Here is a 12827-nt window from a genome sequence, read left to right as displayed (position 1 = left end):
AAACTGTGTGTAAATTTAATTGTTGTCTAATTTATGTGTGTTTTTTGGGGGGGGGGGGGAATTTATTAAATAGTACACCATTTCTAAAGTTTATTTTTGAGTTGAATAAAGTTATTCCAATAAAACACCTTATCACCAAATCCAATGGTTCGTTATATTTCCCTCCACTAACACCAGCTAACCAACCATTGCCATTGCCATGGCCGTAACCACGGCCTTACAGACCCTCCCTTCTTCCCCCGCTCTTCTTCGCTCTCACCCATCTCATCCCTTTATCTCTTTTTCCTTTTCCCATTTCCCCATTCGCCCACTTCTCCACTCTCCCATAAGTTCAGTATTCCCCAGCTTCAAGGGGGGAATTCAATGCGTCAAGAAAGAAGCTGATCCGAAGCTCGGCGTCAGTGTTTACAAGCCTAAATCATACCAAATCCTTGTTTCTGATGCCGCCAATTCTCTCGCTTTTGCACTTAATGATGGGAAGACCCGACTCGAAATTGACTTCCCGTAATTCTCCTAATTCTTCCCTCTAATTAACTGTCTCTTTACTTTGTGCTATAGCTGTTTGATAATTTTCTTCTTGTTACTTTCTAGAACCTTCCATAATTTGTGAATAAAAGACAAATTAATGAGTATTCGAACGGAATGGAATGGATGTTGGGGGTTCATATAGCTGACTCTAACTAGTTTGGGATTGAGGCGCAGTAATAGTATGAATGGATATTGGGGGTTCATATAGCTGACTCTAACTAGTTTGGGATTGAGGCGCAGTAATAGTATGTAGTTGCTTGAGCTGCATATTTACTGCTGTGCACAGTTTCCGTATTTTTGTTATGCAATGGGAGTGGTTTTTTACTACTAGTAGTTATGTAGCAACCTTGTGAAAGAAGTTTGTATAGGTAATTGAAATTATTCTGAGTCTAAATCACACGAATGGAACAAAGTTGAAATCTTTTGAATCGAAATCACTGTCAGAGCAGTAGAAAATCAGCGTATTTTACCTTTATATACCAATATAAGTGGTGAGTTGGACATAATTGCCTGCTTTTTATGTGGAACAAAAGACCCAAAATCACACCGTTCCGCCCCCAGGGATGTGTTCCAATATAAGGACATTCGTCTAGAAGTCTCTACTTATGGATTAGGTATTTAACACATTTTGTGCATATGAATAGGTGACCTAGATTCTGTTGCAACTCCTGATTGTTGTTTACTTAAATAACTTTTTTCCAGCTGATGAGTATGGTTCCTGTCATAAAAAATGACAAAAGGTAAAAGGAAGTGAAGTATTTATACATGGAGTAATTTTTTCAAAGCTGAAATTTGTGCTAAAAGTTTAGGTGTTGAAAACTAAAATTGATGGATATGTACCTTAGTCTAATATGTCTCGATTTTAAAATTAGTAACAGATCTTGATCCCATCAGATCTTAGAGTGATGACTTAGTGTTTTAAAGTTAAATATATTTTTCTCCAACAATTTTCAGCTGCATTCATTGTATTGGAAAATTTGTTATGCCCTGCATCTGGACGAATCCGCTTAGTATTACTGAATATCTTCATCATATAAAATGAACATTTTTTTTTATTACCAAACTTCAAGTCAGGTCATTTTCCAAATCAGAACACTTCAAGGACTTTTTAAGATGGTGTCAGCAGTACATTACCTTTGCCTTTGAATTTTAAATATGTTCATGAAGTTCAATTGGAATATACCCTTTTTGGGTACATGCTTATTCTTTCAATACTAATTTTGTCGTTGCTTCTTTCCTGACAACTTTTCCTGTTTGTTCAACTCTCCATTGGTTTACATCTTCAGGCCCTTGCCCACCAGCATTTCTTCTTACAAGGTATCATGTTAACTGTCTTACATTAGTTCTGTGCTAATGACGTATTGTTGTCAGGAGTCATTCTATTTTTCTGGATAATTATGATCTCTCATAGTTTGCATATGATTTGCTATGCAACCATGCAATGACTCAACTCTTAAATTCCTGAAAATGTAAAGGGATCTTCGGATGAGTTCAGTGATGCCAATATCCAACTTGTACTAGCTGTAGTTCAGAAGCTTCAGGAAAAGAAGGAAACTAGAGCTTGTGTGGTGAGAAGAAACTTTGTCATTCTATTTGTGTAGAAGTTATAATTCACTTGAATGCACAGAAGCAGATATGACAAGATCTCTCTATTTGTAGGTGTTTCCTGACAAACCTGAAATGCGAAGGGCCTCTGAGCTTTTCAAAGCAGCTCTTGACTCGGTACTGAATAACTCGTTCTCGATTTCAATTTTCATTTCTGATACTGTGAAATATAGCACTTAGTTCTAGTAAGGAACGCCTTCATGTGTAAGTCGGCTGCTTTCATCAGTGTAGTAGGTTTTGCGTCATCTAAACCCCTTCTTGAACTAGAGGTTAATGATTAAATACTGAAAAACCTTTTTAGCTGTTTATGAGATGGAGTCAATTCATCTTCTTCTTTTTGCACTTTGGAGTTGCAGTTCATACTGTAGTGTCTCAAAAATATCATTGAAATCTGATCATACCTTCTTTAACTCTTTCAGATAGATGGTATTACCATTGGGTCCTTGGATGATATTCCTGGTGGCGCTGTGACCTCATTCTTCAGATCTGTAAGGAATACACTGGACTTCGATTTTGACGATGATAATGAAGGTTAATTGCACATATTTAACTGTTCTTATGATTCCAACTCTTTCATCAACTTAGCCACTGTTGTTCAATAACCAGTTCTCAATAAATCCATTACGGTATCCACATAAGCTTTCTTTCTTGTTCTTTTCTGGGAGGGGAGAGGGAAGAGGGAAGACGGGAGAGGGGAAGGGTGATGAAATCCTGTTTTGTCCTTCAAAGAAAAGCTGATAGGAAATAGTCTTTTGAATCTTGTTTGGTGTTTAAGGCTTTTAAGTCTTTATGATATAAATTAGAAATCCTGCAAATGTTAGGTTCCCATGGTGCATTTAACACGAAAGGAACTCAAGAACATCAACAACATGAGTACATAAATGCGTCTTGTGCTGATGCTATCCTATCCTGCCTCAAAATCAGCTGGAGTTTTTTCTCCTTTAGCGATATTTCATCATACAGTTTGTTTTTGTCATTGATAGCATTTACACCCTTAGGTTTAATGGGTCTAGCTGTCTTTTTATTATGTTGATTTTGATTTTCTTGAAACTTTTGAAGGAAATTGATGGTTCCTTTTAACTCTTGTTTTACTAACACCTAAACCTCCAGGATTTACAAGGGCCTAGTTACTCAAAGGAACAGCTTGGTTCCGGGTTCTTGCAATGATCATCAATTTCTTGCTTATACGATGTGTACTGTTCTTTAAAGCTTCATGCATCTTTATTGGCTCAGGTCGTTGGAAGTCTGACAAGCCTCCTACACTTTATATATTTATCAACTGCAGCACTCGTGACCTTGCGTACATTGAGAAGTATGTGGTAAGATCTGTTGGTATTAGAAAGTCAAAGTCATCTTATTTTTCACTTCCATATTTGCAAGACATCTCCAGTAAATCAAGCTCACTAGTGTATCAATGTGTGGTCATCCTTACTTACAAGTGTCACTTGTTCTTTGGGAGAAAGTCTATCAAACGTTTGTGTCATCAGCCAAGCTTCTCTTGGATAGTGTTGACTACATTTATTTCACCACTTCCCCTGGATAGGAAAAAGATAAAGAAAAGAAAGTAAATGAAGAAGCAACTTCGAGATGGTGAAAAAGACACAACTGTCATTTAGAAGTGCCTTGCATGAAGCTTTTTCTGGGAGTCCTGTCCCTTTGATTTTCGTTAGTTTAATTTTTTTCTAGAAATACCATGAACTGTCTCGTACATGGGATATTTGCTCTTCCACGTACTATAGCTTATTACTTTTAGCTTATTATTATCGTGACCTTAGTATTTACCTTTTACTTTATTTATCTATTTTATTGTGGGATAATACTGGGTATGTTGTTATTGTTGTTATCTATTTTATTATATATTCAAATAAATATTTCTTTTATGCATTTATTTAAGGGTTGATGATATTGACATCTATTGCATTGGCAATGTGCAGGAAAAAATTGCTATGTCAACCCCTAGCCTCCTTTTCAATCTAGAACTTGACACCTTGCGGTATTAAATAGTGATCCCTGCCTTTGATTGATATTTCTTATTAGTTTTTTTTTTCCTCGATGGTATTCTGATTAACCAATAAGTTTATTTACAATGGCAGTGCTGACCTGGGTATTTTTGGCTTTCCACCAAAGGAATTGCATTACCAATTTCTTTCTCAATTCACCCCAGTTTTTTATATTCGAACAAGAGAGTACTCAAAGGTGACAAGTTTGCAATCTTGGTTTTATGTTCATCTGTCTTTTGTCCACCTTGTAATTCCGTAAGAATAATTTTTTTTTTCTTTTTCTAATGGAAGACAGTTGCAGTGGCACCTTATATTGTGAACTATAGTGGAGCTCTCTTCCGTCAATATCCTGGTAAGATTTCGTTCATCTGGTTATACACTAATTTAGGGATTCTGTTACTTCTATTTCATCATTTCCCTATTTTTTATCGACTTCTCTTCTTGTTTGTCAATTATATATCCTTCTCTCTGATACTAAACATGAGTGCATATTATTTTCTTGGTGTTTACTCCAGTGGAACAATAAGATATAAGAGGATACTTGTAAATATTTCCAACCACTGGTGTTTACTCCAGCGGAACAAGGTTACTGTAGTCCAGGTCATATTATGAGTGTAAAATTAAATCTGATCCTAGGAGCTGTTTTCTCACTTGAAAGTGAGATGAGAGAAGAAAATGAAACCCCTTATTCAAATTCTTGTCTTTGTTTGTGAACATTAGGACGGCATTCTGTCAAATGTAAACGCTTTGCCTGTTATAGTTATTTGTGGAACTCTACAAAATCAAGACTGGTTTCCTTTTATAGAAAATTAAATGCTGTAAATGAAGTTAAAGTATTTGAAATGAGAAAATTAGCATCTGGTCAGAGTAAAAGATTTCCAGCACTTTTTGTTTCATATTATAATCATCAATGTTGTTCTCTGATATTCAGTCTGAGGTACAGGTAATATATCTGCTAATCACTCATCATTCAGATTTCAGGGCATTGACTTGCTCCATCTTTTAGTTGGTAAACAGAGAATATGTCAAATAGCAATATTAACCCCACCTTGCAAACTAAACAAATAAACAAAAGACAAAAGAACAGCACCTGCAGCTAACTTGTAAGATTGTGTATGTGGTGTCTCTGCACCAATATGGAAATACCAACAACCTTTAACTTTGTTTTAAATTTTGCAGGGCCTTGGCAGGTGATGCTGAAACAGACAGATGGTTCTTTTGTTTGTGTGGCAGAGAGCGCAACTCGCTTCACTCTTGGCGAAGTAACTATAAATCTGATTCTTGTGCTTCTTAATTAACTTTTAAGGTAAATAAGTTGCTCATTACGTGTTATGGCAGACCAAGGAAGAACTATTGAGAGTCCTCGGACTGCAAGAGGAGAAAGGAAGCTCACTTGAATTTCTCAGAAGAGGCTACAAGGTCTCTTTATAGTAACTTCATCCTTTCATAGTTTTTGTGTTTATTTGTGTTTTCTCCCATTACCCAAATAAACTTCTCGTTGCTTATCCTAAGATGCTTAGTAAATTACGCGATGGATTTGAGAATCTGTTTGAATGCTGGTTAACTGTCTTGCTGCAGACTGCAACTTGGTGGGAAGAAGATGTTGATTTAGAAGCGTCCTCCGCATGGCGTAGCTGAACAGAAGATTGCCAGAGAAGATAATGGCGGGTGGACCGGTGGAGAGTTAAAACATAAAACTTGGGTGGTGGAGGAACAAGTTACTTAATATTCCAGATTTGTTGATCCAGCATTTCCTTCAGAGATATGTTCTTTGTATTTAAATTACTTGTATATTTCCACTAAAAAGAAGGTTGTCTTTTAAAGAAGTGACAAGTCCTTGAAATCTCTTTGCTCTAAACCACATCTCTATAAGATTAAACTTTGTCATGTATTACTGTAATCCGAATTAGTGATTTATTGAGAGTGACGATCGAGAAATGTAAAAATCTAGCATTAATTCAGTGTTTGGTTATTTGCTTTGATACTTGCATAAAATCTAGGGACATTACTATATGAATGAGACTTCATCCTTATTACATTACACGCGATACCTCAAATTCCAAAAATACTCCTCTAGTCGGAATCTATGTATTATTATATGGGGGATAGAAGGTGGAATAACAACATTAAGATTAGTATTACATGGATTGGTAGTTCCAATTTGGAACAACTAAAATGTTCCGGGGTAAAACCCCTCATGTATACAACTTATTTAATAATAAGTAAATAAAAATATATTTTAATCCTCACATTAAAATTAATGTATTAATAATTGATACATTACAATCCTTGCGTAGCTAATCATTATATTACAATTCATATATTTTGAGTCCTTTTATTATAATTTTTGCATTACTAATCTCTGGAAAACCTATCTCTAAACCAAACAACTCTTATTATTTTAAGATGGTGGACATTATCCACAATTGGGCCCAACAGTAGCCAATATCAAGTTTGGGATCCTTACACAAATCGGCCCAAAACCTATTGTGCAACCATAGGACATGGCACTGGAGGTCGGAGCCAGCTTTGTTTGGGAGTAGAGATTCCAAAAAGGGAACGAGGCAATAGGAACAAAAACAGAAGCAAAAAGAAATGGGGTTATGGGCATGCATGGGAGTGATATCACCATTTCCATTCTACTACTTTCTCTGGACAAACCCTCAAACATGGGTCGATCTGTGCGGAAGAGGACGTGACCCTTGCAAAAGAATGGCTATGGTCTCTCACGTTATAAAGTTGATACAGTTCATCTCCCTTTTATCCGTTTCCACATTTTCATGGCCGCCTCCACTTTATTTTTGGCCCCTTTTCATTTTTGGCCAGTTCCTTAATTTCAGGTCAGTTTCCTCGAGCTTCAAATCCCTTGACCCTTTTCTTTATATACGTAATTCATCTTCTTTCTTTCTATGTTTATTGTCATTGGACAACATTGTACCGATATTCTTTTAATGAAGATCGTGTTAATTTTGTTTAGCATATTCTTTGGTCTAGTGCTGTTTGCTAGAAATTAAATTCTTGAATTTACTAAAATAAAAATGACATATCTAGGATTTGAATGTAATTGGCCTAAACAAGCTGAATAGAAACAAAGGATTGATTGTCTCCAGGGCTTTGATTCAATGACAAAAAAGTATAGTGTGGAATGTGTAGCAGATCACACGAGTTCGATTCGAATACAAGCTAGTGAACCAAGTATGTAAGTGGAGAAATGGTAGAGGAGTTGGCCCATTATCCATAGATTTTTAGAGCTAAATATCAAAGACTGATATAGCCGACACCAACTAGTTTGAAATTTACAGGTAGTTTTTTCGATGCGTTGATTGACAAATGAGATAGCTAGGATTTTGTCAATTGTTAGAAATTTTTAATGCGTGGAGGAAAGGGATTGCCTCTCCTCCCCCACTGTCTTCAATTCACTGGGAGCCGGTTTAATCATTCTTCACTGAGGGGAAGCATTTATGACATGGTTTCTCCTATTCAGTGGAATAATATAAGCCCTGCATCAATAGACGACCAATGACATTTCTTAGTCTAACTCCTAACTAGCTAGTCTCACTCTATTGTGCTGTAGAAATATTCACAACTTTCCCCTAACCTACAACCTTAATGCTCGACCTCCATAATTCCCTGTCAAGGGCCATGTCCTCAGTAATCCTAAGTCACGCCATGTCCTGTCTGATCACCTCTCCCCAATACTTCTTAGGTAGCCCTTTTTGTTCCGGAAGACTATATAAATCAAGGATAATTTGATGAAGTCCACTTGGGATGGGATACAGATTAAATTTTGGATATTTAGCTCTGGCTTGATTTCCGACCAATCTTATTTAATATTATGTAGATTATTTTGGGTCATAGAAGAGTAATGTGTATGATGTAAACTACCTAACCTAAAACGTAATTGTTAAGTATAGGTTTCTTTTGATCATACATTTAAGTACCTTTGTACAAGCATTGATCTAAAGACTAAAGTCCACTGAAATAGAGTGTGAAAGGCTTATAGTAGTCAAATAAAAGATAATGGGAATCATTTATCAAAGTAGAAAAGGATTATAAGAATCACGCCTCCTTATATAAATCACGTTCTTTACACTTTCTGGTTTCATGGGTGTAATAATTTACAAAACTGCAGGGTATACCAACTGTTGGGAGAATCAGGCACTTATTATGGTGTACGCTTTGGAAAGAATATCCCTTGGGTAACAGAGTTTCCTTTTGGAGTAATAAGAGATCCTCAGTACGTGGGCAGCATTTTGAGTCTGCTAGCTTGCCTCTCTTGGGTTCCTTTCTTGTATATTTTCTTATGGGTCCTCGGCTATGTATTTATGATACAAGTAGAATCCAAGGAAGATCCAGCTACTCGTGCAAAGCCACTCTCTTGAGTGTATAGAAGATGCAGCAGCTCCAAACATCAAGGAACTGATGCTGCTTGCTTTTGCATTCCTGAGGAAGAGTCTGTTTGATAAAGTTCTAGTATTAAGGGTAGTTCTTGATTGCTTTTTTAAATCAGACTTATCTATATTTTGAACGATTGTTTAAGTTTCATTTTCTTTTTGTTTGAAATTTTGAATCAGCCAACATAATTTTAGCCATAAGCTATGTCTTTTAGGATTAAAACAATTTCTTGGCAATAAAGAGCAATTTCCTTCTTATTTTTAGTGAGATTTTACTGGGTTGTTGTTGTTCCTTCTTATTTTTTCCCCGTGAATGGATCTTGAGAACACTGTATGTCCTCTCTGGATGGAGCAAACCGAATGATTTGTCAGTAAATAGTGCAAAAATTTTCGAAGTAGGAGCCTTCGGATACAATGAGTAGAGGTGAGAAACTGCAGATATGATGTGATTATGATTGATAATGGAATATAAGGTATCAAAGACGGATATTTTGAACAGCCAATTGCTTGAGTTGTAAAAGTCTGCGTTTACTGGAAGAATAGAGAAAAATGAAAGAAAAAAATCAAGAACTCTTTAAGTAGCTGGTGGACTTGAGCATGACTTTGATTTCATTGCCTTGTTCTCCTCCCTATGGTGCACATAATCAACGAAGACAGGTCCTTTGACATATACATGCGGGATTTTGTGAACCACAAGCCTATAGATAGTTTGTACTTTGTAGTGGTGTTTTGGCGTGACTGGTAAAGTTGTTGTCATATGACCAGGAGATAAAAGGGTTCGAACGGTGGAAACAGCCTCTTGCAGAAATACAGGGTAACATTGCGTACAATGGACTCTTATGATCCGACTTTTTCTCGGACCCCGCACATAGCGGGAGCATAATGCATCGGGTTGCCAAGCCTATAGTTAGTTTGGATACCAACTGGCGCCAACTAAGACATCAAAAACTAAAAGAATAAGACCAGACCTTGTTAGGGAGTTGAACCAACTGAGATGTACTTTTTCATGCAAGTGGCTTGAATCAGAGACGACTATCTCATTGGTTACTTCAGAATCATAATAGTATACTATAAGGGGTCGTTTGGTATGAGGTATAAGAAGGTATAAGGGTGGCTAAAAGTTTAATATCACCTTAATACTTTGTTTGGTTAGCAAATCAGGTATAAGTTATCCCGGTGTTAATTTTAACACTAGGATAACTTATACCTTATAGAAAGTGGGGTAATTAGCACCGGTATAACTTATACATTCTTCTTAGAAATTATGCAATTGTCATTCTATATACAACATACCAAACAATGAATAAACAACAATCCCAGTATAACTAATCACAGCATAACTTATCCCAATATAACTTATACCGGATAACTTATACCGGTATAAATCATATTCCAACCAAACGACCCCTAACAGGTTACATACCATAGTTTTCAGATTACTAGATCATGCTTGTTATCCCAAATTATTATATGTAACTTAATTTGATATTGTAATAGAATTGTACTATGTCACTGTACATTAACTTGAACTCATAGACAATTAGCTGAGCATCCAGAAGCAAATCAAATTGAATATTTCTTAATCTCATTTCAGTATTGTCCAACGTTGTCAAATTCAACAACTTAAATGTTAAGGACCATGCAGTCTCAATCTAGCAAAAACTCAGAGCAAATTTGGTCCATAGGCAGGACCCAATATGGCTGCTGTTGAAAATTAGCCCATGGCAAGATCCCATTCTCACGTGCACTTTCAAGTCCAACTTTGCGTCTTGAAAGCTACAGTTTTTCTGTATTTACATTGAACAATGAACAACTTGTTTCTTTTTGTCTAGAACTTTTCAAATGAGTCTTAAGTTGGAAAACATTGAACAATTGTCTAGCCTATCCATAAATAGAAATTGACTGGTGTGCAGGACTTTTGTTTACCATCTACTTGTTTGATTATTATGTTGGAGAATTTTTCCTGAAATGGCGGCAGCAAGTGCTGCTTTGAAACTTGGATCTTTAGTCAATGAAGAAGCCATTTGCTCTATCAAGAACTGTTGAAACTCTGGCCTACTATAGTGATCACCTTCTGTTGTTCTTTGGCTACTGCCACCTGTAGGACTAATACTGCTACTCATCTTCATGATATCGCCTTTTGCTACTGTTGTAGGTTCAGTAAGATCGAGAGTAATGGTTGGTCCTGATGAATTGAGAGTGGTAGAGCAAGGGACTGAAGCTGTAGTACCCCCAATAGTTCTCACATTTAAACGGCTGCCGGTGGAAGTAGCAGTACCAGCAGCAGCCTCTGGTTTTGAAGGGTTTACTGGATGGTTATGCTCTCCTTCATATGTTGCCACCACAACTGACTGATCTTCTATGCTTCTTTGCACCTGAAAAATGCCGCACAGCTTAACATATCTAGCCACAATAGTAGTAGAATTGTGAAATAGTAGTAGGATTTAACTTATCTACACTGACCATGTAAAGAACTTCGACACTATTTGTGTTTCTAGTCTGTTGTAGCAAGAAACCTGTCTTATTATCAATGTAACTAATCTCATTTTTCATGGACGATTATATGATAACCAAACAGTGTAATTATACTATCTTTAGCTGTGAGGAATAATGAAATCAGGGTTGCATACTAAAACTATATAGTGAGCTCATTTTTGCTTCATTGTTTTACATGTTACAATACTCCTAATTGACTCTTTTCGGTTGCTGGACTCCGAAAACATATTATGCGTCCTAATTAAGTACATTCATGTTCTCCTCAGGCCTAAGCCGAGGGTCAAAGAAAACAACCTCTCTACCTTAGGGATAAGGCTGCGTATGCACTACCCTCCCAGACCCAACTTGATCTATGGAGTATATTACCTTTTTCTTGACGGGGCAGCCAGGAGCAAAAGAGCACCTGAAGTAAGCTCTTGGAGAAGGATTGTCTCTAGTTACTTTCTGACCATATTTCCTCCATTGATAACCATCCTTTACAATCTGCAAATATGTTAGCTTTACCTCATTAGAAGTTGCGTGCTGAAGATATAATTAGGTTCGTTTAAGCTTTTAGGTGAGATGATTACACATTTCAAGATTACGAATTCTAAATATTTTCACTTGTCACATAAAATATTGTATGAAGAGTATATGATGGACTTACAAGAGAGGTATCAGATGCTTCTGTCCTCATAGAAACGACAGAAACCTTAGTTTTTATGTGCTCTTCTCTAGGTTTCTTGCAACAAGACTCTTCATCACTTGAACTGCTTTCTGATAAACGTCCACAAACAATATCCAAGTTGTTGTTTTTGTTGTTGTTGTTGTTGTTGGGATTGGAGATATTTTCAGCTTTTCTTTTCCTTGATCCAGCACTATCATCTACTACACCATTATTCTGGTTGTTCATATACTCCATTAGTTGGTTTCTTAATGCATTGTAATTTTCACACACCACTGTGAGCATCTCTGTTAGTTTCTTGTTTTCACTGCTCACTCTGTTCAGTTCCTCCAACAAATCACCTGCCTGAATGAACACAAGACAAAATAAAACAAATTAAGAAACTTATAAACAGCCAATCTTCACAATTATTCCAATATAATCGAGCCTGGTACACTAAACTCCAGCTATGTGCAGGTTCCGGGAAGGGTCGGACCACAAGGGTATGTTGTATGCAGCCTTATCCTATCCCGTATTTTGCAAAAGGCTGTTTCCATGGCTCGAATCCGTGAACTTTATCAGTTATGCCAAGGCTACCCTTCTCCAATATAATCTAGTGAACAAGAATAAAAGTTACAAACCTCATCTTTCACCAGCATATTGTCTCTGCTCAATCCAGTGAAATTACTCTGAACTTCTTGTTTCTGAAAGCAAAAAAAGAACATCTATATTAAGCAAAATACAACCACAAAAGCATATATTCATTTGAGCTGAGCCATAGAATCCAAAAATCTCCACATACCAGCACTTTATCAAGAACTGGAAGAGGTCTAAAACTCAAATCCAAGGAAGTATCAACCAAACTTGTGAATTCCATTGCTTTAATTTCTTCTTAATAAAATTCCAACAAATCCAAAAAGCTTAAAATCCTTCTTCAGGTGTAATTAATTTAACACTTATTCTCAAATCTGATGAAAGCACAATGAAAATAGAGGCTTAAATACAATACTAAGAATTGACCAAGTTGTAGGAAGGTGAGGAGAAAATATAGGATTTTTTCATTCTTTCTTTTTCTAAACAGCTTACTTATAGTTGTTAAATTGGTACTAGTAACACAAGTGGTTGGTTCAGTAGGACATGTATATTCAATAAAGTAAGTTA

General features: G+C 36.4%; 3 protein-coding genes across 3 annotated transcripts; 2 read left to right on the top strand and 1 right to left on the bottom strand.

The window, feature by feature from the left end:
* Positions 1–84: 84 nt before the first annotated feature.
* Positions 85–6112, top strand: LOC107798621 (protein LPA3). Its single transcript, XM_016621641.2, has 12 exons — positions 85–504; positions 1815–1845; positions 2004–2096; positions 2188–2250; positions 2553–2664; positions 3367–3452; positions 4068–4126; positions 4227–4329; positions 4425–4485; positions 5313–5395; positions 5472–5552; positions 5712–6112. The coding sequence occupies exons 1-12, from the start codon at positions 200–202 to the stop codon at positions 5769–5771; spliced, it is 1137 nt and encodes a 378-aa protein (XP_016477127.1). The 5' UTR covers positions 85–199; the 3' UTR covers positions 5772–6112.
* A 495-nt stretch (positions 6113–6607) lies between these two features.
* LOC107798619 (phosphatidyl-N-methylethanolamine N-methyltransferase-like) lies at positions 6608–8653 on the top strand. The gene is made up of 2 exons (XM_016621639.2): positions 6608–6973; positions 8266–8653. Exons 1-2 carry the CDS (start codon positions 6729–6731, stop codon positions 8513–8515), a joined length of 495 nt encoding a protein of 164 aa, XP_016477125.1. The 5' UTR covers positions 6608–6728; the 3' UTR covers positions 8516–8653.
* A 1705-nt stretch (positions 8654–10358) lies between these two features.
* LOC107798622 (probable WRKY transcription factor 40) lies at positions 10359–12615 on the bottom strand. The gene is given in 5 exon segments (NM_001325650.1): positions 10359–10902; positions 11390–11506; positions 11670–12032; positions 12308–12370; positions 12469–12615. Coding segments are annotated over 5 exon segments (1071 nt in total). The 5' UTR covers positions 12544–12615; the 3' UTR covers positions 10359–10449.
* Positions 12616–12827: the final 212 nt, after the last annotated feature.

Source organism: Nicotiana tabacum, chromosome 8 (assembly GCF_000715075.1).
Source record: "Nicotiana tabacum cultivar K326 chromosome 8, ASM71507v2, whole genome shotgun sequence".
In the NCBI taxonomy this organism is placed as follows: Eukaryota; Viridiplantae; Streptophyta; class Magnoliopsida; order Solanales; family Solanaceae; genus Nicotiana; species Nicotiana tabacum.
The sequence above is the reverse complement of the archived record's forward strand: the minus strand, read 5'-3'. Positions and strand labels throughout refer to the sequence as shown.